Raw genomic sequence first — 25,067 nt, 5'->3', positions numbered from 1 at the left:
TTACTGGTGACCAGGGCTGGGCAGCCCAACCAGTACTGGGCGATGTCACGTGGGTAGGGAGGGCTCACACTGTCCACTCGCCGTGTGCGAAGGTTAACGCGGTAGTAGTTGTCTGGAAGAGAGGTTGGGAGAGAGTGTGAGACCCAGCCTGGCCTTGCACACTCCTGCCCGAGAAAGAAGACCAGGTGTCTCCTGGAAGGGCAACTGAACATCGCAGTGCAGCCAAGCAGTCCTGGCCTGGCTTTCTGGAGTCACTGTCCAAGGGCTGTGTTTAGCTCATGGGAACCAGTGACCACAGGGAGGACCCCCGCTAGACCAGCTACAGAGGTGGCAGGGGCTCCCACCTCCTGAGAAGAAGTAGACACTCTGGATGGGCTCGCAGGTGGCAGGCACAAGCCAGTCGGTATCGTAGTTATTATCATACTGGTAGTCTCCCAGGCCACTCTCATCGCTGGAGAACAAGGACAGCCAGAGTGAACGTGATCTCCGCTGGCTGTTCTGGCTGCGGCTCCCGCCACGCCCACGCCGTGAGCTGTAGCGTTTCCGGCTGCTGCGGCGCCTTGACTTCACGTTCTTGGCCCAGGAGGACCGGGGAGCGTAGCCTGAGATGTAGATCCGGCCAGCCATGGCTGCGTCCACCTGATCGGGCACGCCAGGCCAGTCCTGACTGATGAGCTGGGGCTGCCCGGCACCCCCTGTGGCAGGGAAGGGGTTAATGGGGAGCCGTGAGGCCTGGGCCTTCAGAGTTCATCAGGTGCCCAAGGCTGCGCAGCAAGCTGGTGGCAGAGCGCAGCGCCCGGCCTCCCTCCACCACGTCCCTCCCCATTTGCCTCAGCACAGCCCCTCCTGCTGGCTGTGCCTTTGGCTGTGCTAGGCAAAGTCCAAGGTGTGGGGTCCAGGTGGAGATAAGCTCCCTCCAAGAGTCAACAGAAGCAAAGTCTGGCCTGAGCAAACAGCTTTTGATGGATAGCTGTACCACCGCAAACCCCTCTGGCCAGCCCAGCCCTCCCCCTGCCCCCGGGACCCCAGCCCTCTTGAGCGGGAAACAAGACGGCACTGCCCTCCCTCCATACCAGAGGATCTGCCCCAAAACAGAAGCTCAAAGATGTCTTCCCAGCTGTTCCGCTGCAGCAGGGCAAAGTGTTCAAACACAGCTGACAGGGAACTGCCTTCACACTCCTCCTGACTGGGCTGCTGCTGGAACTCGTATTCCCAGTATTGTTTCCCTGGGGAGGGGTGGACGTGAGCAAGGCTGGAAAGCCCAAAGGCTGTTGAAGTTAGGAGCTTCTGGCACAGGGGTGGGCATCATTGGAGGCCTGTCCCCAGTGCAGTGTGGAAGAACACAGACTGCTCCACTGCCTGCTCATTCTCCCCACTGCCCCACCCCTGAGTACCCTTGAAGAAGTAGACCCGCTCCCGGCCACTGTAGCTGTGAGCTGGGAGGGCCACGGCTGCGTCCACATTGTCAGGAATGCCCGTGAAGCCATCAGAGATGTCGCGAGGGTAATCGGGCTCCAGGACACCATCCTCAAAGCGCCAGTACTGACTACCCTAAGGGTAGGGAAGGAGAGAGTTGAGGAGATGGCTGGCTGGGCAGAGGCAGAGTCCCCCTTCCACCACCACCTCCCCCGCCCCCCGGCAGCAGTCCCAGTTCCAGGCTCGTCACCCTGGAACCTTGGGCTTCCCTGTCCTCACAGAGCTCCAGCTAGGGACCACAGGCCGAGATCCAGCCTTCTTGCCCACCCTGGTCCTGGGCACAACAGCCCTCAACCCCTTTGACCCTGACCCACAGCCTGGCACCTTGAAGAGGTAGGTCTTCCCCTGACAGTTGATGCGGGTGAAAGCAGCATCAATGGGCCCCTCGATGCCCCAAACGTCTCGGATGAGCTTGGGGTACCCAGGCTTCACTGCCTTTTCATCCAGCTCATAGCAGTACTGTCCTAGAGTGGAGGAGGCGGTGTGAGGGAGGGAATGCTTCTGGGGAAGAACCCCAGCCCCAAGAACTGCCCCTGGAGTCACCTCGGAAGGCAAAAAGGGAACCGTTCTTGAGGTCAGTGAAGGCATCAAAGGGCTTCCCACTGCACAGCTCCTCTGCTGAGAACTCGGAGGTCCCGTGAGCAGAGCTCGCAGGCCCCACTGCAGGCTCTGAGGGCCCCTGCCCTTTTTCTGGGTTCAGAACAGCTGCCTGCTCAGGAGTCCTTTCAGTCTGAGCCTGCAGGTCAGACCTGAGGGTAGAGCTCTCTGGTTGTGCATAGACACTGGTCTCCTCATGGTAGTCGAAGACCCCATATTCATCTTCTGGATGAGTGAACACATCCCCGCGAGTCACTGCAAGCAAAGTGGGTGGTGGTGAGTCTCCAGCTGCAGAGGGGATCCCAGGCCCACCCAGCCATTCTGAACGCACCTTGGGGCTTGCACTCAGCCATGTAGTCGGCACAACAGCTCTGGTAGTAAGAGCAGAGCTCATCACACTGACACTTCCTGTCGGCGTTGAAACCCTCAGTGCAGCGGTCCTTGCATGATTCTGTGGGGAGGGGTTGTCAGTCGGCACAGCCAAGCCCAGGCCAACCTTACCCACCCTACATTGGCCCCGATGGCCACCAACACCCTCCTGCACCTTGGTCGGCCAGAACAACCCATGCCAGCAGGGCCAGCATCAGAAGGGGCCTTGGAGATGACATGGCAGGGCCTCTAACGATGAGCCTGGCGAACTGGGTTCTATGCTCTCTGATGCCTGAGGAAGGGAGGGAGAGGTGGGGACAGGGAGACAGGGAACCAGAGAAGAGGAGCTGCCTTTTCTGCTTCTCTGTTTGTTCAGCCTCCAGGCCAGCCCCCAGTGCCCTGACCCCAGAGGCTGCTGTAGCAAAGGGTCATATTCCTGGAACTCGGCCTGGGAAAGCTGCGAACAGGATCCTTGCCAAGCTCAGGGTCATCTCTGGACGGCAGAAAGAAGCTCTACTCTGTCACTTACGAGCTGTGTGATCTTGGGCAAACCGCTTTACCTTCCTTTGTTTTCTTTTTGATAAAATGAGACTAATAACACTTGCCTCCTGGGGTGTTGGGAGATTATATGATCGAAGGCAGACAAAATGCCCAGTGCCTGGAGTAGCCCCAACTTCATTCTCCATAAATGTATTGATCCATGATCTGTTTGATCAGGCACTTCCCTAGCTGAGTGGTTCACCCACGCATTGTATATTTAGGGCAGTGAAAAAGGGGTAGGAGGAATGCTGGTAAGCACTCTGGGGAAATCTTTGTTATGAACAAAGTTTTGTTTCTGGATTCATCTCTTGGGTGCATTGATTTCCCCAAGCTGGTCTTCACAACACAGTAAATTGGGTGTATGTTAACCCTTTGAACTAGATTTGATTCCTAAGTCTTCCATTAATTCACTGCTCTTGAGCAGGCCTCTGCTTGTCCCCATCCTCAATCTTCCCATCGGTAAAGAGTGGTCTAGTTCCCCACACTTTTAGACTCTCGCGAGAAGTAGGATCCCTCTACCCAGAAAATGCCCACTAGCACAGAACGCCTGTTTTTGTGCCCACTTTCAGGGGTCCGCAGACCTCCTGAAGTCCTGCCACCATCTGGACTAAGTGATTTTCAGAACTTCCAGCTGACTTTTTCTGTTCTATAATCAGAGGGAACTGTGACTTTGACCAATCTCTTCTCCGTGGGCCTCAGTCGGTTCGGCTGTTAAATGGGAACACTAATTCCTACCTCATAGGCAGGTTGTAGGCTTAATTGAGAAATAGGCATAAAGGGCCTCGAGAGTTGTACAGAATCGTTATTGTGTTTACCCGGAAATAAGACCTAGCTGGACCATCAGCTCTAATGTGTCTTTTGGAGCAAAACTTAATATAAGACCCAGTCTTATAAGATTTTTGCTCCAAAAGACGCATTAGGGCTTCTGTTCAGGGGATGTCAGCCTGAAAAATCATGCTAGGGCTTATTTTCCTGTTAGGTCTTATTTTCGGGGAAACACGGTAGTAGGGGGAGGGAGTACACCCAACAGCGTTGCCCTCACATACCAGTGTTAAGGGGGAAACCCAGGCAACTCTGACTCTCCGCGGGGCTACAGGGGCATCCGGCGGAGGGGGCGGAGGAGGCGCCTTGCGGGAGAGGCCTGGCCAGGGAATGGGCGTGGCTGGGGACGACTTTGGGGTGGGGCTACGCAGGCGGGGAGGGAGGAGACCCGCGAGAACAAGAGGCTGGGCGTGAAGGGCGGGGCTGCTGCAGAGCATCTCCGCGAGCCACGCAGGAGCTGGAGCCCCGCTTTGTTCTGGTTGCTGCCTCCTAGACCCTCCGGCGACTGGGTCCATTGTTTGCCTCCCCGCTCTCTCCTCCTGCCCATCCCCTCTGTCTGGGCCTGCGTCCCTTTCCCCAGCCACTTCGTCCCAGATCCTGCCCTCGCCCCACCTCCAAAATTCTGGCCAGCGCCCTTGCCTGGTAACCTTAGCTCCGTCCCTCCCTCCTACCTCTTCCCCCTGGTCCCCTCTCGGTTGCCCCTTTTCCCAAGGTCCGGGTTGCTCCGCCCGGCGCCATCCGCTCCAGTCCAGGCATGTTCTCGGCAGCCCCGCGCCCTTGGCCCTAACGCTGTTCCTCTTTGCCTACGAGCTGTGCCGCTTCTTCTCCATGTTGGGCCCACGGCCAGAAGCCGAGCGGCTAGCGGTGCCGGGGCCGGGGCCGGACATGGAGGGCGGCGCGAGCTTATGGTGGACCACGGGCGGCCACAAGGCCTACCAGGTGTCGCCTGGGGCGAGCACCGAGGTGCGGAGTGCCCTGGACAGCGCCCTGCCCGAGCTGCAGCAGGCGCTGTCGGGGCTGAAGCAGGCCGGCAGCGCGCGGGCCGTGGGCACCTGCCTGGATGAGATCTTCCAGCTGGTAGAGGACGCCTGGCTGTTGCCGACCGTGGGCCGCGAGGTAGCCCAGGATCTGTGCGACGCCATCCGCCTGGACGGCGGCCTCGACCTGCTGCTGCGGCTGCTGCAGGAGACGGAGCTGGAGACGCGAGTGCAGGCCGCGCGTCTGATGGAGCAGGTCCTGGTGGCTGAAAACCGGTGAGGGTGCTGGGCGGGAGGGGGCGAGCGCCTCGCGGTAAGGGGCAGCAAGGGCTGTCGGTGCCTGGGTGTCCCGTGTGCCTCTGTACTGTCTTTCCTGCCTCACCTCACCAAATCCCTGCACTACACCTCTGGGGGAGATCAGCCCACTTTTCAAATGAGGAATCTGATGCTTAGGAAAGTTTAGTGACTTGCCCAACATCACACAGTGAACTAATGGTACAGCCAGGATTCATTCCCAGGGCTAGTGGGGTGGGGAATGAGACCGGGAGAGGGGGAATGGCATAGGAATCTCCCCCGGTTCTGAGGATGGAGATGGGATCCTATTGTCAATGGCCCCCTAAACACACATCCCTCCTTCCCCCAGGCGTGGAGGCCTTTCTCTTGTACCTTGTCTCTCCTATATTATCTCCCTCCCACTGAGAGAGGGAGAGAACACAATGCTCAGAAAATGGGGAGGGGGTGCTTCCCTTTCCTCTCTCCCCAGGCTGAAATGAGCTGACCTAAGTGTTACTTGCCCCCCTCATGCCATCCCAAGTCCACCTCCCACCTCCTCCTTCTTCATTTTGGTCCATGTGACAGGCCAGACATGATCTCATTCTGCAGGTGCTGATGGGGAACAGAAAGTTTTCTACTGGGATGAGTTGGTGAGGGGAGAGGAAAGTGAGTTGCAGAGATAGGCAGGGCCAGGCAGAGTATGTACTCTTCACCCCTTCCCCACATAGTGTCAAGATACAATAGGTGGGTCCCACTGAGGCCTGACCATCACTCTTTCGCCTGCCTCTTGGGATCTCCCCTAGAATATGAAGCCCCCTGGGCATTCACTTTCTCTCTCCTCTGATGCCAAAGCAAATGAGGCTACACATCTCACGCTGAATTCTCAGGTTTAGAAAGGTTTTGGAAGGGTCACTTACAGTGCATGCAGCTTTCACGAGAGTGATGGTCATAGGTTAGGGATGCTTTCCTTGCCATTTTCAAAAAGTAAAAATAACTTTGTGGATAGTGAAATGATACAACTCTCAAAAGTGCATGCATGCAGCAGTTTGAATTGTGAGACTAAGTTAGGGTTCTGCTTGTTCAGCACATCATTCATCTCCCATCTAACAGATGCCCTGATGGGAATGAGTCATAAATTTGGAAGGCTAGCAAACGGAGTGGGTGCTCACTGGATGTGTGAGCCCATGTTGGCGGGTGTACCCTGTAGGCCTGGTATATGGGATGGGGCAGCTATAACTAGAACTACTAGGGAGCAGGTGCAGCCAACCCTCTAGGAAAAAGAGGGCTTCAAGATGCAAATAGCGCTGATATTTTTCAAGACTGGAAGTAATTCTCACGCGGTTCAGAATTACTGAGGGAGGTGTCACACTAACCAGTGTCCCTGGTCCTAAGAAACAACGTACTGGTTCCGGCATCGTTTCAGGACCAAGGACAGAGCCCAGCGGGCGTGGTCGCGATAGAAATCCTTTCAAAGAAAGGCTGAATCCCTTCTCCTCTGAGACTGCACTGGGAGAAGGCTTAGAAGGGAAAGAGGAAGGATCACACAGAGAATTTGTGTTTATGAGATCATTTCCTTCCTCCACCAACCAACCTCCTTTTAAAGAAGGTTCTTGCATCAGTGTGTCCACTTTTGCCATTCACTTTCCTGCAGTCTCTCTTCCTAGGGTGTTGCCACACTCACTGCCTAGGAGCCTATGTGACAGTTTCCATCACCCCCCGAAATACCAGAAGAACCCCTACAAGATGTTTGAGCTTGGTCTCACACCCCCAGTGAGGGCCCTATATGACTGACAGCCCTGTAAATTCACAGCCCAGCCCATTAGGGGACTGTAATGAGGGTAAATGGTTTAACTCAGAGAGGCTAAATGGCTTTCCCAAGATACACAGTGAATAAGTGGAGGAGACAGTTAAAAAAACAACAGACACACACACACAAAAAGAAAACACCCAGAAAACTATTGCCCATAAATTCAAAAAGTGCACAGGTACAAAACAGACACTTAAAAATTCTTCTTTCCACCTAGACACCCCACCCTTGAAATGAACTAGTGACACAAGTTTCTTATACATCCTTCCGAAGAGAGTCTATGCAATTACAAGTATTTGCATATACGAGTTCTGACTATTAAGTTCATGGACTTACCACCATGTGCTTACATTGGCAGCACTGTACAAACAGCTCGGTAAGGTTTCATAACCTTGGTATATCAGTGTCTCACAGCTGTGTTCATGTCGATGTGTGGTGGTGTCTTGCTTAGTGGCGTTCATTATAGTTTTTGTGTGCCTTTGATAGAGTGTCTGAGCTTGAATTAGAGCAATGAACAAACATTAAATTTCTGTTAAACTTGGCAAGAGTGTAAGTGAAATCAGGGACATGTTATTCCAAGTTTATGGGGATAATGCCATGAAGAAAATGGCAGTGTACAAATGGATTAAACGTTTTTCTGAGGGGAGAGAACTTGTCACTGATGAAGAGAGGTCAGGGCCACCAGTAACGAGCAGAACTGAAGAAAACATTGCAAAAAATCATCGAATTGTGCATCAAAATTGTTGGCTGACTACGAGAAGCATAGCAGACCAAGTAAACATCGATAAACAAGAAAATCTTGGCATGAGAAAGGTCTGTGCAAAGATGGTCTTGAAGGAGCTCTTGCACCAGCTCACACAGCACTGTCTGTGAGGGAGTTTTTAGCCAGTAAACAAATCACTGTATTGGAACACTCTTTCTACCCACCTGATCTGGCCCCCAATTACCTCTTTCCTTATCCAAAAATAAAGAAAATATTGAAAGGAAGACATTTGGATGACATTCAGGACATCAAGGGTAATATGATGACAGCTCTGATGGCCATTCCAGAAAGAGTTCCAAAATTGCTTTGAAGGGTGGACTAGGCGCTGGCATCGGTGCATACCTTCCCAAGGGGAGTACTTTGAAGGTGACTGTAGTGATATTCAGCAGTGAGGTATGTAGCACTTTTTCTAGGATGAGTTCGCGAACTTAATTGTCAGACTGTGTATATGTACTCGTATATATACTTGTTTGTATATGTACAATTTTCCCCACCTTTGGAGCTGGCATTTGAACCCAGATGCACAGCTTCACAGACTGCAGAAAAATTGGGAGCTGAGGGAATAGTTCTCACAACAAACACACAGTTCACGTTCTACAAAGGTGCCAGGCACATAGGGACAGGCGAGGACTGGGGATCAAGAGACTCAGAATAAAGTCCCCTCTGCACTGATGTTGCTGAGCCAGGTTTTCCCTTCACTCGTTCTCAGGAAGTGAGGGTGTTGGGTTAGATGATTGATTAAGCACATCCTAGTTCTAATACTCTCAGAGTTTATATATAGTCAGATTGTTCTGGAAGCACAAAGTACAGATGAAGGATCTTGAGCTCTGAAGACAGACAGATGTGAGTTCAAATCCCAGCTATGCCTCTCACCAGTGTGTAATCCTGGGCATGTCGTGTAAGCGCTCTGAGCTTTGACTTTCTCATTGGGAAAAGGAACAACCGCAGTGCTGGCTGCCTGAGTGGATGACTAGGACCGCAGGGAAGCTCAGTCACCATCTCAGCAAAGCTGTGCTGGCCTTATGCCATGTTCTGGGCTCAGCTGGGCCCTGCAGTGGACACAACATTATAAGCACTGTGGTCATTGCGGTGCCTCAGGGACAAGGACTCCATGGCTGGCTGGGTCTCTAAGTCTTTGGGGGCAGCATCACCTTTGGAAGACATCATTTGTGGAGGTCCCCTCTGCCTGGAGCGTGGCAACTCTCTGGCCTGCTCTCTTGGCCTCCAGGCTTTCCGTCTTGGAGCTGTCCTGCCCACACAGCCGGAGTGAGTTTCCTAAGGTCCATGTGTGACCAGATCACTCCCCTTCCTTAAGTTTTTCAATGACTCCCTGTAGCTATGAAGATGAAGTACGAATGCCTTGAGATGGTTCCAAAGGCTTCCAGGACTCTCCTCAGTCTCTCCTTGAACTCCCCACCTCAGCCGCTTGAGGTTGCTTCACTTCACTGTGACTGAGGTGAAGGCAGGTCCCCAACTACCTCAGCTCTCATATGCACCTCTACGTCTTTTCGTACATCTGTTTCTAAAAAGCAGTCTCCCCTTCTCTTGACTAATGTCCCCACCAGCTTTCTGACTTAATTCCCTAGGCAATCATTCAATATATTTAATATGTACCTTTCTGTCTGTGTTCTGGTAAACTCTTTGTTCTTGTTTTGTGTGGATGTATGTGTTTTTTGTTTTGTTTTTTTAAGATTTTATTGGGAAAGGGAAACAGGACTTTATTGGGGAACAGTGTGTACTTCCAGGCCTTTTTTCCAAGTCAAGTTGTTGTCCTTTCAATCTCTTAGTTGTGGAGGGTGCTGTTCAGCTTCAAGTTGTTTTCCTTTCAGTCTTAGTTGTGGAGGGCGCAGCTCAGCTCCAGGTCCAGTTGCCGTTGCTAGTTGCAGGGGGTGCGGCCCACCATCCCTTGTGGGAGTCACCGGCAACTTTCTGGTTGAGAGGACGAGCTCCAACCAACTGAGCCATCCGGGAGCTCAGGGGCAGCTCAGCTCAAGTTGCCATGTTCAATTTTAGTTGCAGGGGGCACTGCCCACCATCCCTTGTGGGAGTCGAGGAATCGAACTGGCAACCTTGTGGTTGAGAGCCCACTGGCCCATGTGGGAATCGAACCGGCAGTCTTCGGAGTTAGGAGCATGGAGTTCCAATCGCCTGAGCCACCGGGCCGGCCCTTGTGTGCATGTACGTTTAATTTGCACAAACGGTGCTGTGTTATATAATACATTCTAGTTTTTAGTTTTCCTCACTCAGTGTTGTGTTGAGATCTTTCATGTTGCTGTTTTATCGTCTGCTCGATCACTTGTAACTGCTCCATAGTCCTCCAGAGTGGGCGTGTGCCCATGTTACCTCTCCACTCTCCCAGGCTTGACACAGGGACTCCTCCCAACACCCTCCATCACAAATCACATTGCAGTGAATGGCTTTGGCCATGTCCTCTTGTGGATCTCTGTGACATATCTCTCTTTGGGATATAAACCCAAGAGCCCTAATGTCTGTCTCCTAGGATGTGTGTCACCTTCATTTCATCCACTCATGCCAGCCTGCTCTCCAAATTGACTATCCCAGGCTGCACCCACAGAGCCCCCACCCCCAAGAGCCTCACACCTCACCAACCCTTAGTGCTGCCCAGCTTCTGCTTTTTGCCTATGAAATAGGTGGAAAGTCATCGCTGTTTCAATTTTCACTTGTCTGATTGCCAGCGAGTTAGAGCCCCTCTTTGTTTGTTAGCATTTTGGATTTCCTCCCTTATAAATTGCCTGCTTATGTCCTTTACGCATTCTCTGTTGGATTCACTGCCTTTTTCTTGTGGATTTGAATATTTATTTATATATTCTATATATGAATCTCTTATTGTTTTTAGACATTGTAAATATCTCTGGTCTTCTTTCTATTCCTCAAACATGCCAAGCTCATCAGCCCTCAGGGCTTTGTCTTTGCTGTTCTCTCTGCCTGTTATACTCTTTTTCCAAATACTTGCAGGCAGGGCTCTCTGGACATTTAATTTTCAGATGTCACTTCCTTAGACATATGCCTGCATTCAGGCACTCTCTATTACATCACCTGATTTTTTTTGTCATTATGGCCATACCACTGTTACCCTGTTCAGTCATTGTATGCTTGCTTACTACTTGTCTCTGTATTAACTGACTCGAAGTTTCCGTCACTCTTAGCAACTGTTTAACTTCAGCCCCTAGCGCAGTGCCTGGCACACAGTAGATTTTCAATCAACGTCTGTTGAATGAATAAATAAATATACTTCGGTCACACAGCATGGAGTGAAGAGAAGTTTCAAGGCAAGGCTGTGGTGTGCTTCAAGTGACATTTCAAATGATAAGAAGTTAACATTTATTGAATCTTTTCTATGTGCTAGGCACTGTGGCAAGCACTTTACATGAATTATCACATTAGTTCTCCTAGTAACTCTATGGAGTACGTATTCTTTTTATCTTATTTATGAGATGAGGAAACTAAGGTAGGTCTCCAAGGTCCCACAGCTAGAAAATGGGAAAGAATTTGAAACCAGGACCTAGGAGATGTGCTCCAGAGCTTAGGGTTTTTAACCACCACACATACTGCTTCTCTAGGGAAGGGTGTAGGGGAGGAAATGGATGTGACCAGGATGGAGCACGGTTATAATCAGAGAAATCTAGTCTTCCCAGGCAAGAGGCAAGGGGGAAAGCAGGGAGGATAATGCTCTCCCTCGCGTCTTATATGACACTAGTGAGACCCAGAAAGTATAAGTGACCAGGCCATGGTCCCCACGGGGCAAGCCAAGCACCCCAGGCCAGGGCAACTCTACCGTCCCCCTCCCACTTTCTCTGGGCAGGGACCGGGTGGCGCGCATCGGACTGGGCGTCATCTTGAACCTGGCAAAGGAGCGTGAGCCGGTGGAGCTGGCGCGAAGCGTAGCCGGCATCTTGGAGCACATGTTCAAGCACTCGGAGGAGACGTGCCAGCGCCTGGTGGCAGAGGGCGGACTGGACGCGGTGCTGTACTGGTGCCGCCTCACGGACCGGGTGCTGCTCCGTCACTGTGCGCTGGCGCTGGCCAACTGCGCGCTGCACGGGGGCCAGGCGGCGCAGCGGCGCATGGTGGAGAAGCGCGCTGCCGAGTGGCTCTTCCCGCTCGCCTTCTCCAAAGAGGACGAGCTGCTGCGGCTGCACGCCTGCCTCGCCGTGGCGGTGCTGGCCACCAACAAGGAGGTGGAGCGGGAGGTGGAGCGCTCCGGCACGCTGGCGCTCGTGGAGCCGCTCGTGGCCTCGCTGGACCCCGGTCACTTCGCCCGCTGCCTGGTGGACGCCAGCGACACCAGCCAGGGCCGCGGTCCAGATGACCTACAGCGCCTCGTGCCGCTGCTCGACTCGTCGCGCTTGGAGGCGCAGTGCATCGGGGCTTTCTATCTGTGTGCTGAAGTTGCCATCAAGAGCCTGCAGGGCAAGACCAAGGTGGGTGCCGGTGTGGAGTAGGGTGGAGGTGAGGGGTTAGAGAGCATCTGGGAAGGTTTCCCAGAGGAAGTGACGTTCAGGGGGATTTGAAGTACACTTAAGAGTTAGGTGATGCCAGTCATTCTAATCTTGAAAGCATGACCAAGGTTTTTAAGCAGGGACACTTGTGTTTTATAAAGATTACCCTCGTGCTGAGTGGAGATGGGATTGGCAAGGATGAAGCTGGAGACAAGGCGGACAGATGGGAGGCCTTGACTGGGGAGTGGTGGGGGGAGGAGGGCAGTTGGGATGGTGGAGGTTGGGACTAGGGCATAGAGAGGCAGAGAGAAGTAGACAAGATTGCAGAGTTGCTGAAGAGCTAGAATTCGGACTTGGTAGGTGGCTGGGTGAAGGAGACGGAGGAGCTGAGGAGGACTCCTGACTGACCGGACATCAGCAACCCAGGAGATGCCTATGATACCGAAATAAGGTGAACTGGGCGTGAGATAGGTTGGCGGGGTGGGTATGAGGGGAAGAAAGGGAGTTCACTGGGACAGCTTGACTTTGAGGTACACGAGAGATGATCAGTTGGGGAACGCCAGTGGGCCACTTTGTCATTTGGGTCTGGAGTCCAGGAACGAGATGGAGTGTAGACAAAGGCTTGGAGCAGGATATCAGCGTGTCAGCCAGATCATTCCCACCTGAGTCCCCAGAGATCCCCGTGCCTAGGGACTGATCTGAAGCCTTCGTCCTCTGCTTTAACTTGCTGTATGACCTCGGGGATCTGAATTTCCCTTTTTGGGCCTCTATATGCCTCATTTTAATCCTCTGGAATTTTGAAGGAGTGGACCACAGCAGCAATTTTTACCCTGGATATGGGGCTAGTAATAGTTAAATTATCAAAAGTTTGCATTTTTTGTTTTTAAATATTAGAGAATCAAGATTATCCCTATAATGTCACCCTCCCTACTTTGCATTCCTCTGGGAGTTGGTGACAGGTATGCACAGGGAGTGGTGCACCACGTGGGCCACAGCTGTCATCTGGGGCTGCTCAGAGGAGTGTGTCTCACAAATGATTGTCACCCATCGAGTGTGTCCTCACAGATCAAGAAGAGACTGCGGTGCTAGGGGGTCTCTAAAGCCTCTTCCAGGGTCCAATGTTCTACGAGTTTCTTATTCTCCTCTCTATGCCCCAGAGTTGGGCTATGGGAGGACTGGCTTTATAAAACAGCTCTCTGCTTTTGGAGAAGGGACTTAAGAGGAAGTAGGGAAGTAATGGGTCTGGCAGCAGCCATGACCACCAGCTCTAGTGCACATTTCCCAGCAAGGCCAAGTGAGTGCAGCTCAGGAAAGACATAGTGAGCCCCCACTCTTTGCCTTGCAGTGTATGGGACTTCCGGGGTGGCTAAGACATGACTTCAGCTTATCCAGTGGAAGCTGCATTATCAACTAAGGGCAGTGGCATTCAGAGTGTGGTACAAGGTCTAATTGGAGGTGGGGGCCAAGCTGTGGGGGAATCAAAGCAGGGCCATGGAGTAGGTGCTAATCGATTTGGATTCCATTGGATGGATAGGATTCCCCAAAACGGGCTGGAAGAACTAAGGGTCTGGGAACACCATGGGACGAAGCCCAGAGGTGGGAGAGCCTTCGTGGGTGGGTGTCAGACAAGAGTGGCTTGGTGAAATGGGAGGTGAACTGGGAGTGGTGGGCAGGGTCTACACTGTCCCGGGCCAGGCGGCCATACTGAGAACTCAGACTTTATCCCAGGAAGGTGGAAACTGTAGAGGAGAGCCATGAGGAGGACCTTCCTGGTCAGGAGCTTTGAGAGAGCTTCAGGAGAGGGAATCCAGAAGACTCGGTGATTTACTGGACGAAGGCAGGGCTAGGGCAGATGGTGGGACTTTCAGCCGTGAGAAGAGGCGAGGGGAGGAAGTGGCACATTTGGGGGCGGCTGGCGAGCTGATGGATCCAAGACACCTTCTCCCCACTCCTATCCTAGGTGTTCAGCGACATCGGTGCCGTCCAGAGCTTGAAACGCCTGGTTTCCTACTCCACCAATGGCACCACGTCGTCGCTGGCCAAGCACACGTTGCGCCTGCTGCGCGAGGATGTGCCGCGGCGCATCTTGCCCTGCGTGCCCAGCTGGAAGGAGGCCGAGGTCCAAATGTGGCTGCAGCAGATTGGCTTCTCTCAGTACTGCAGGCGTTTCTGTGTAAGACGCGCAGAGCAGCCTCCCTGGGTCGGGAGCCCGCCCATCCCCGACGGCGCACTGCCGCTAGGGGCGCCCTGCACAGAGGCGGCTGTGATCGGTCCCGCACAGCGCGCCCGCGGCGCCAGGGTGGGCTTTTGGGCGTGGAGTGCCTGTCCTCAGCCACTTTTGTGGTCACTCAGCTCTAACCTGGGCCGCATCCGCCTCCCCCACTGCCGGCTCCAGGTCCCTCCCCTTGCATCTTGTGCTTGGAGTCCAGGGCTGACCTTTTACCCCTCCCCCAGGAGCGGCAGGTAGATGGCGACCTGCTTCTGCGGCTCACGGACGAGGAACTGCAGACCGACCTAGGCATGAAATCGGGCATCACCCGCAAGAGGTACGGAGCCTCCTGCCCGCCCGCACCACGCCGGGTCTGACTAAACCCCCTCGGCCACTAGCCAGTCCCAAATCAGGACCTCAGCGTCCTCTCCTCCCTGCGATGCAGATTCTTTAGGGAGCTCACGGAGCTCAAGACTTTCGCCAACTACGCGACGTGCGACCGCAGCAACCTGGCTGACTGGCTGGGCAGCCTGGACCCGCGCTTCCGCCAGTACACGTATGGCCTGGTCAGCTGCGGCCTGGACCGCTCGCTGCTGCACCGCGTGTCAGAGCAGCAGCTCCTGGAGGACTGCGGCGTCCGCCTGGGCGTGCATCGCACCCGCATCCTTACTGCCGCCAGAGGTCAGCCTCCACGTGGGCCCCTGCCCCGGCCCCAGGCCCAGCTCCGGAAGGGCTAGGGGACACACCTTGTGGTGGGGCCTCAGAGCCTCACTGCAGATTGATGGAGCACGCGCTGTGCCAGACTAGGCTCTGAGGAGGCAAAGATGAGTATGTTGCATTTTGCCCTCAAGAAGCTCCCATTCTGAGGGGGGTAGGAGGGTGGGAGTAAGACAGGTATGTGAACAGGCCGGCGATCACAGCAGGAGGCATGGCCAGGACTCCGTGGGGAGCTCAGAGGAAGCACTCCCTACCCTGTCTTGCCAGGTCTAGGGTTTGGAAAGGAGACGATGCTTATTCAGGTCTTGAAAGATGTATGGGGCGGGGGGAGAAGGAGGGGATAGGGGCTGGTGGCAGCAGGAAGAGCAGCCAGGGAGAGGGAGCAACATACGCAAGTATGGAGGTGAGACAAAGGATGGATTGTTCATACAGGGGCTGTGTGGGTGGGAAGGCAAGGGGCTTATTTAACAGCTTACAAAGTATGGCTTCTAGAGGTGCTTTAGGGAGGTCACAAAGACAAAGTGGATTCTAGGGCTCTAGCAACACTTTTTATTTATTAATTTATTTTAATTTACTATTTAGCTAATATGTATGGTCAATTACTATATGGCAGGTCCTATATTAAGTTTTTGACAGATATCGGTGGCCGGTTAGCTCAGTTCCTTAGAGCGTGGTGCTGATAACACTAATGTTGTCAGTTCAATCCCCATATGGGCCACTGTGAGTTGCACCCTCAAAAAAGAAAAAAAAAGTGTTTGACAGATATTATCTCACTAATCTCTACATTCATTTGATGCAGTGGGCGTTAGCTTTTTTAAATCATCTCAAAGGGCGGCCGGTTCAGTGGTTAGAGCACAGTGTTCATAACACCAAGGTAAAACTTCTTAAAGAATGTAAAAGAGGTATAGTTTAACTTTTAAAGTGCCGTTTGAAGAGTTTGGAAAAATGCTTACCCCTGTGTAACTACCACCATAATCAAAGATAAAGAACATTTCCATCAAGGGTGTTCATTTTAAAGATGCTGAAACTAAGATTTAAAGCATTTAAATACATTTCCGAGGGTTATAAAAGCCATTAAATAACAGAACTGGAGTTTGAACCTGTCTTTCTGCTTGATCAACAGACAGTTGTTGTCTGTGAGTGTTCAATCTGAATGTTCTGCGAGGATAGACTCTTTTGACTCCTCCATTCATTCAGCCAGCATATACTAAGCTCCTGTCAGGGACAAGGGCCTGGGATTTGGCACCATGCTTTTGTTTCCACCGCATCGGGTCAGCTTTTTATCATTTTTACATTGCAGGTCCCAAGAAAAGCCCAAGATTTCATTTTTTAAAAACAGGAGGGTCCTATGGCAAAAATCGCTTAACAAATCCCTTTGACAGAAAATAGGGAGCAATACATGATTTTAAGTAGGGACAATGACATGCTCTGACTTGAATTTTAGAAAGATCCCTCTGGCAGCTGTGCGCACAGATTAGACTGGGCAAGTGTGGATTTGGGGAGACCACTGGGGAAGCTGGGGTTGAGGACCTGGACATAGGGCATCCCTGGGGCTGGAGTCTAGGTGTTTAGTAGGAGGACTGTACAGAGCATGTTGTCTGGTGCTGAGCAGTGAACATCAGCTCCAGGAGGGCAGGGTTTGCTTATGCTCACTGTTGTATCCCCAGCACTAAGAATCGTGCCTGGCACCCAGTACGAGCTTAGTTAATACTGTTGAATGAATGAATGGGGCAGTTGAGGCTGACACGCAGGTTTCTGGCTTCGGTGGGAAACTAGGAAGAAGGGGGCCAGGGGAGGATTTGGCACGTGTTGGAGGGCCTGCAGGCTTCCGGCCATGCAACTCGGGGTCTCCGGGAGTGGGCGGGGCCAGAGGTGCATTTCACTGTCACTGAAACGCAATGCCTGCCTCCAGAGAGAGACTCACCAAGAGTTAGCAGCCTTCCTTCCTGTAGGCCCCATCTCTCTACCTCAGTGACCCTTTTTGGAGCAAGCCGCCCTGCCCGGGCTGGGCTGAGAAGGCTGGGCCGGCAAGGGATGATGTACTTCATGGTGATTGATGGGGAGGGGCCAGCATCACCAAGCTGTCTCTTGTCCCCCTCAGAAATGCTACACTCCCCGCTGCCTTGCACTGGCAGCAAGCCGAGTGGGGACATTCCGGATGTCTTCATCAGTTACCGAAGGAACTCGGGCTCCCAGCTGGCCAGGTGAGGAGGAGCGGGCAGGCCGGCAGCCTGGGGCCTTGCAGCGAGGCCAGGGCAGTGACACAGACCTCTTCACAGCCTCCTGAAGGTGCATCTGCAGTTGCATGGCTTCAGTGTCTTCATTGATGTGGAGAAGCTGGAAGCGGGCAAGTTTGAGGACAAGCTCATCCAAAGTGTCATGGCTGCCCGAAACTTTGTGCTGGTGCTGTCAGCCGGGGCACTGGACAAATGCATGCAAGACCACGAATGCAAGGATTGGGTGCACAAGGTAGGGCTGGCCTCTGGTCCCACTTTGGCCTATGGCACAAGGGACAGGGTTTCCTCCTATTCCTTCTCATCTGCACACCCCAGCAATCTCCATGGCCCAGCTGGGAGTCAGGAGTCACAGCTCTGACTGTAGCAGGAGTTGAACAAGTCACTTAGGCTCTCAGAGCCAGTTTTCTCATCTATAAAATAAGGATAGTTTGCCTGTCCTATTCACCTTGTAGGATTGTTGTGAGGGTCAGAGAGTAGGAAAATGCTTTGACAAATAACCTCTGTGAGGGAAGAGGGGCAGGAGAGCAGTGTGACACACACAATGGAATCATTACGAGAACGCAGCTATGAATATGAAGCCTGGCTCTGGTCTTGGGCAAGTTACTTCATCCGAATGAGCTTCATATTTATTACTGTAAAGTGGGATAATTATAGTACCAAACTCTTTTGTATATTGTTATTCAGGATTAAAAGAGCGAAAATTTGTGAAGTGCTTAACAGAATGCCCAGCTCTACAGTAATTGTTCTATAACGGTAGCAATTACTATTATTAATATACATAACTATTATGAGTACTACCACTGTTGAACTCACCATTGTATCTTCAGTGCCTGACATATTGTAGAAAGTTACTGAATACTTGTAGAATGGATCAATGGATGGAGAGTATCACATTCACAGGTTATTCATCATTAATCAGTGAGTAGGAATTGGGGCCGGGGCTGAGGAATGCAGTAGTTATCTGAGATGGGGCCCTATCCTAAAGCAGCTAAGGAGACAAGAACATGCCCAGAGTGATTAGATAGTCGGTGTCAGTGCTAAGCTGGGCAGGTGAACCTCTTATTTGCCATAGGAGTATGGAGAAGGGGGAAAAAAATTAAGGACTGGAACAATCAGGGAAGGCTTCATGGAGGAGGCAGAACTTGATAAGAGTCTTAAGAATTTAGGTAAATGGAAGAGAAGGCATCCCAGGCAGTGGAACGGCGTGAGCAAAGAACAAAAGTAGGGATGAGAAAGATGCCAAAAACCTACATGCATCACTGGTATTGCCTTCTCCATCTCAGATCAAAAAACTGAGGCCCAAAGTAGAATAATTTTTCCCATGGCCACACTGGTGTGGAAATCAGAAAAGCTGGGCTTTGAACTCCATCTCTCTGACTCCAAAACCCATGCTCTTTCCCGGGATCTGTGTTCCATGGCGCAGATCTGAGGGGGGGTAGGGGAGATGATGGGGTAGGGCTGGAGTCAGCTGACACCAAAGTGATGGTCTGCATCTCTTCCCGGGTCCATGTTTAGTGATGTCACGTTGGTAGCCTGAAGTCAGCCACGGTAGAAGTATTTACACTAAGGAAATCGGTAAACACTACAAACCAGAGTTTTATTTGGTTGTTTTTTTCCCCCTGGAGAGCTAGTTAAACATTGACTACTGGCTGGGTAAGAACTATGGAAGCAGCTTGTGGAGTGTGTAAAGGGAGAGAAAAGACCTGTGCTTAAAGCAATGGGAAAAGGGATCCCATGAGGGCAGTGATGCCATGCCAGTGGGTTTTACGAGGAAGGCTCTGACACGAGAGTGCAGTCCAGATTGACAGTGGGGAAGAAGGTCAGCCCCAGAGGCTGTGTTCTAGGGGCTGAGTGCTGGCCTTGGTTTGGGGACGGCGGCCAGGCCAAATAGACACCCTGGAGAATCATGGCTGAAGGCCTAGAGCAGGTGGCTGGTGGCCTTGGGAAAGAAAAAAAGAAGTGTCTGTGAGCTCCATGAGAGCTCAGTCCTTGCCTTATTTACATGGTATCCCTGATGTTTAAAACCATGTATGGTATAAAGTAGGCTCTTGAAGAGCGTATAGAATTATTGAATCAATCATGAAACAGATGAGTGAGTCTGATGAAGCTGAGTTGACTGGGAAAACCATGTTTCCACTAGGTTTACCAGGTCAAAAGATTGGACTCTAATCAAGTTTTCATTCTTCACCAGCTGGGTGATCTAATAAGCCATTTTCCTCTCTTGGCCAGCCTCTGAGTCTGTGCAGTGAGCAGTGTGTTGTCTTTGATTCTGTGTAATTCTGGATGAAGCAAAAGACTAAAGGTTCCCCAATAAATTGCTGCAGGGTCACAATTCATCCAGATTCTCAGCAGCAAGGCAGAGGGCTTGGTTGAAACGACCCTGGACTTAGAATCTGAAGGTTTGCGTGAAGGCCCGGCCCCTTCTCAGCTGGGCATGTGTGTGACTACGGAGCAAGTCTCTTTCCCTCTTTGGCCTCCTTCTTCTCATGAGAGGTTCCCCAGAAGCCAATCAAGATAGCAGTTATGCAGGTTCTTTCCTCAGGAGGGCTCTTCTCTACAAGGGTCTTGGCACCCATCATTACCTTTGCCTTGGACCAGTCCCAAAGGTTCCATCATCCCTTCTTGGTTGGTTTTAGTGCTTAATTGCCTCTGGTTTCAAAACTCCTTTCCCCAAAGCCGCATTTAGTGTGTAGTCAATATGGAAAACCACAAGTGAACTGCACTCAACAAAAATCCAATCCCTGTGGTTCCCCCTCAAAAGGAAAGAACATTCAATAAGCACTTTCCGGAGCACCCATTTATAGTTGGTATCCTCAGAACAACCTTGTGAGGTAGGTTTATGATCTCCACTTTACAGAAGGAAGCACTAACACCTATTATTAACTAAGCATGCATTACATGCTAGGGACTGTTCTAACCACTTGTCATGAGATATCACTGTTATTCCTCCCAACAATCCTACAAGATAGGAACTATCACTAACCCTATTTTACATATGAGAAAACAGGCTTTGAGAGACTTGGTTTTGCCTCAGGTCACAAAGCCTCTGTCAGAGATTTGATGTGAACCCAGATCTGATGACTCCAGAGTCAGTCCCTAACTGTTACGCTGTGTTGTCCCATTCATTCATCCATCCGTCAAGTATTTAGCAAGGGCTGCCTATGGGCATGGCTTTGTGAAAGATACTGAAATACAAGATGAGTGAAAAACCAGACATGATCCCTGCGCTTATGTCTGGTGGGGAAGACAGATAATAAGTTACTTAATAATTCATTTAAATTTGCAACTGCAGCATGGACTGCAAAGTCCATAAGGGCCTACAATAGGGGATCTGACCTGGTCAGGGAAGAGGGGGAAGACTTCCTGGGGAAAGTGTTGATTGGGTACAAATCAGAAAAATAAATAGGTATTAGCTAGGTGAAGCGTCAGGGAAGGGGCAGAGACAGAGGAAACAGCATGTGCAAAAGCCTTGTGCAGCAGAAGAGGATGGTAAACCTAAGGGGCTGCAAGGTCTTTGTGGCTGAGAGGACAGTGCAAGCATGGAGTTTGAGACGTGAGTTGTGGCCAATCACTTAGGACCTTCAGAATCAAGTTCAAACTCCTTAACATGGTTAAGAGCCATGTAAATTCTTGAAGAGATTTAAGTAGAGGGGTGGCAGGATCAGATTTGCATTTTACAAACAGTAGCTGGACGAAGGGGGCAAGAGTGGATGAGAAGAGACCTGGTGGGGGATGAAAATAAGGGGGGCTGGAACAGGGAGGTGGTGGGGTGGAGGTAGAGAAAAATGGGTGGATCTTAGAAAAAGTAAGGAGTACACTTGGCAGGGCTCATAATGGATCAATTTAGATGCAGGGGGTGTGATATTTTTCTTCTGACACCAAATGGTGTGGGTTTTTTTTCCCACACCAACAACCAATTTACCACCACCAACTGGGTGTCCTGCAGTTCAATTCTGCTCCAACTACCCAGAGCAAGTGTCAGACTCCACGGGTTGAAAGGCTCGGCACCACAAGTCTGCCCTCACTTCAGATGCCAGTTGAAAGTTCTGGGTTCCCAGGCTAGCCACACCTCTGTCTGACTTGGCTACAAATCCAGGAGTTCCCAGGATCCCTCTCCTCAGGTTCAATAATTTGCTCAAATGATGTGCAGAACTCAGGAAAGCATTTTAACTACTCCTGGTTTATTATAAAGGATACAACTCAGGAACATCCAAACGTAAGAGATGCCCAGGGCAAGGTTTGGGGTGTGGGGGTGCAGACAGGAGGGCACAGAGCTCCCATGCCCTCTCCAGGCCACTCTCCCAGCACCTAGCTGGGTTCACTAATGCTCCCCCTCCTTAGGCATTGGTCATGGCTGACTGCCCTCAGTCTCCAGCCCCTTGCCCCTCCCTGGGTGTGTGTGGGGGACAGGGAGCTCAAAGTTCCAACCTTCTAATCCTAGCTTGGTCTTTTTGGCAAGCAGCCTCCATCCCCAAGCTATCTAGGCATCCCTATCCCCAGTCCTCTGCGGATTCCAAGGGTGTTAAGAGCTCGTACCAAGAACCTAGGATAAAGACCAAATATTTATTTTTCATTACACCACAAGGGGTGAGGGAGAAGTCAAGGTGGATTTCAGGACAAGCACCCACCCTGGGCTCAGCCTCAGGCTGTGACTGGCCCTCCCCTGTCCCTGGATGGGGCCCCGGGTCTCTTCCTCCTCCCTCCCTTCTTTCTCCAGGAGATTGTGACTGCTTTGAGCTGCGGCAAGAACATTGTACCTGTCATTGATGGCTTCAAGTGGCCGGAGCCCCAGGCCCTGCCCGAGGACATGCAGGCTGTGCTCACCTTCAATGGCATCAAGTGAGGAGGAGGGCTGGGCACCCCCGCCAGCAGCTCCCTCTGCCCTGCGCTCTGACCCACCAGCCTCTGTACCCACAGGTGGTCCCACGAGTACCAGGAGGCCACCATTGAGAAGATCCTCCGCTTCCTGCAGGGATGCCCCTCGCGGGACTCATCTGCGAGCTCTGACACCAGTTTGGAGGGTGCTGCACCCATGGGTCCTACTTAACCAGTGCCGAGTTCCCAAGCTCTGCTGTGAGCCCCATTTCCATCGTCTCCCCCTGTAACGGTGACCCTATGTCTTCTAGTTTGACATTTAAACCTCTGGTGTAATTTGATTTGACAGTGTTTTCGCTTGGGACTTGTTCAAAGTTTTTCTTTGCTTTCCTCCCCTCCCACCAAACTTTAATGACTGTTTGCCAGGCATTTACTATGTAGACCAATTTCAATGGTTCTATTTACTTCAGGCCCACTGTGTGCCCGGTGACTAGGGAGAGATTTCCACAATCTGTATGGGATCCAATCCTGTCCCTTCGCAGACAGCCTGGGAAGCGTTTTTTTCCTGGAGTAGCCTGGCCGACTTCTCCTTCCCTTTGTTCTGCCTTTCCTTGCGTGCCTATGAAACCTTTGGCGGTATTAAGAACAGGAAGGCAGTCTTTGTGCCAAGGAGTCCACTGTCTTCCCTTAATGCTGGCATTTTGGAGTAAACCTGCTTTTCTTTCCACCAACCTCACCTCTCGAGCAAGAAGCTGGACCTTTTGCAAGGTAACACCCTGAAGGAGCAGCTCCTCACACTGGTTTCCCAGGGCTGAGATAGCCTGGGTCCTTCTCAGGAAATGGCTCTCCCTCTCCCACACCCTCATGGGCCCCTCAAACCCAGCTTCCTCAGTATCCGGAAAGGGAAGGGAAGCCAGGTATTGCAGGTGGGAAGGGTTAGACTGCCCCCAAGCCCTGCCACCAGGTTCTCTGTCTTAGCTGTGGGAGATTCACTGCTCCATTCTAGAGATAACTGAAGATCTAGGGTTTATTGCACACTACCCTTTCTCTTGCCCTGACATTAGCCAGCTTGACGAGGGGACAGGCAGGCAGCCTCTAAGAGGGATTAGGGCAATGCCCCGCCTCTCAGCCAAGCAAGGGCCTGGACCAGCCAGGGTTGAGAGTCCAGTGGTGACTCTCTACCTAAACTGTGCCTGGCCCCTGAGCTCACCACTTCCTGCCACCCTGTGGCCTTGCCCTGTAACCACTCAGTGCCCTTAGCCAGCCTGGCCTGGTCCCAAGTGCCCTCCCAGCCTTCTGAGGCACAGCTTATTTTGCCACATCTGAGGTCAGGGTTAGGCTAAGCCGGCTCTCATTCTGGCTGGTTTGCAGCTGCGGCCAGTTTTGAAGCACTCACAGCTGCATGGAAGCCCCCTGCTTGGGCTCGGGCCTGGGCAGGGGAGGCCATGTCTCAAAGGGCAGCTAGCCACCCTACCCATGCCTTGGTTCTGTGCCTCAGGCTCCTGCCTGGCCTGGCCCAGCTGGCTTCCCCACCCAAGGCTGCCCCTGTGGCAGCAGCAATAGCCTGGGCAGAACCTGCAGTTCCATGGGAAGAGGCAAGGTCCTGGAGAAGGGCAAGGGGTGCATTCGAATCACCTGGGAATTTTATGGAAATTCCACTCAGGAGACCTGGGGTGGGGCCTGAGTTTCTGCATTTCTGATTCCCAGGGGAGGTGATGCTGGTGGTCAAGGAATGACACTTTAAGTAGCAAGTGCCGTGTTTCCCCAAAAATAAGACCTACGGGACCATCAGCTCTAATGCATCTTTTGGAGCAAAAATTAATATAAGACCCGGTCTTTATAATAATAGTATAATATATGATGTATGATAGGATGATATAATATACCAGATTTTGTTAAGACTGAGTTTAATATCATATAGTAATATCAGGTCTTATTTTCCGGGAAGCACAGTGTCTGAAACACAAGTCCCTCCTAGAGCTTTGCCATTTCCCTGGCCCCCCACTGCATAGTCTATGTAATCATAGAACAACCCTACCTGGTATTATCTCCATTTTACGGAGGAACTGAATGCTGTGCCGTTTCCCAAGTGAGCGGCAGCCCAGGATCCCGACCTGGCCTCCTGGTGCTCGGTCCACTGCTGATGGACTGCTCTCCTGAGCGGCATCCTGGAAGGTGTGGCCAGGGCCGGGCTGCTGCTCCACAGCTGGCTTCTCTCTCGCCCAAAGAATCTAGAAGTGGGGCATAGGTTTTTGATCCACGGGCTACACAGAACTAAGTGAACAGGAACACTCCTCTTTTCCTTCCTTGCAATAAACCCAGACGCCAGCTAATGGGGTCAGCTGGAACCCAGCCTGCCCCTCCCCTCCTGAGAGCAGTGGGTTCACACCTCAAGGCTGGCTCAGCTGCCAGCACCTCCTGCGGGTGCTGGCCAGGTCACTCTTAGCTCCTAAGCCACATCGTCAGGAAGTCAAAGGTCTCACTCCAGGCTTGGGACTTCCTCCTGCCACTCACCTCCCTGACAGAGATCCTGTTTAGCTGGACCTGGCCCCAACTTTGGCTTCGACTACAGTTGATCCTCCTTCCTTCATGCCACCGAGTGCCCACCAGGGCCAGGTCCTGGATACGATGGTGACTGAGGCAGACTGGACGCTGCCTTTACAAAGCAGAAACAGTAACAATACAGTGTGACAAATACGCTCCAGGGGAAGCTTTGTGTCTTTTTTGGTCCCAGTCCCATTCCCTCCTGAGGTCCCGCACGGACAGTATTCGGAGAGGTTTCCCTGGCTGTTTTCTAATGTTTGGTACACCCTCCACCGCTGCCCTGTCTCCTGGGGAATCAGAGCCCCGCCCCGTCCTCCCAGAGCTGCTGAAGTGATGCCCCCCCCAGCCAGGCCAGTGTGTTCAGGAAACTGCCTCCCCTGCTGTGACAAACACTGCCCAGATCACAGCCAGGGCAGGCACCTTGGCCCTTACCTTCTACCTCGGCTTTGGCCCACAGGGGT

The 25,067-nt window shown here is 52.1% G+C and overlaps 2 protein-coding genes across 3 annotated transcripts; one reads left to right on the top strand and one right to left on the bottom strand.

The window, feature by feature from the left end:
- On the bottom strand, window positions 1–4,560 carry VTN (vitronectin; the record flags this gene model as incomplete). The annotated part of the gene is given in 10 exon segments (XM_081030175.1): window positions 1–17; window positions 20–112; window positions 345–695; window positions 1,074–1,226; window positions 1,395–1,551; window positions 1,801–1,940; window positions 2,020–2,328; window positions 2,405–2,524; window positions 2,618–2,734; window positions 4,476–4,560. Coding segments are annotated over 10 exon segments (1,542 nt in total).
- On the top strand, window positions 3,073–24,974 carry SARM1 (sterile alpha and TIR motif containing 1). 2 transcript variants are annotated; one of them, XM_081027414.1, is made up of 9 exons: window positions 3,073–5,057; window positions 11,448–12,066; window positions 14,045–14,257; window positions 14,539–14,630; window positions 14,739–14,974; window positions 17,112–17,214; window positions 17,290–17,479; window positions 21,965–22,086; window positions 22,165–24,974. In XM_081027414.1, the coding sequence occupies exons 1-9, from the start codon at window positions 4,633–4,635 to the stop codon at window positions 22,292–22,294; spliced, it is 2,130 nt and encodes a 709-aa protein (XP_080883540.1). In that variant the 5' UTR covers window positions 3,073–4,632; the 3' UTR covers window positions 22,295–24,974. The 2 variants fall into 2 exon arrangements, with proteins under 2 accessions (XP_080883540.1, XP_080883541.1); XM_081027415.1 differs by lacking the exon at window positions 3,073–5,057 and adding an exon at window positions 9,722–9,802.
- Window positions 24,975–25,067: the final 93 nt, after the last annotated feature.

Source organism: Rhinolophus hipposideros, assembly GCF_964194185.1.
Source record: "Rhinolophus hipposideros genome assembly, chromosome: 20".
Classification (NCBI taxonomy): Eukaryota; Metazoa; Chordata; class Mammalia; order Chiroptera; family Rhinolophidae; genus Rhinolophus; species Rhinolophus hipposideros.
The sequence above is the reverse complement of the archived record's forward strand: the minus strand, read 5'-3'. Positions and strand labels throughout refer to the sequence as shown.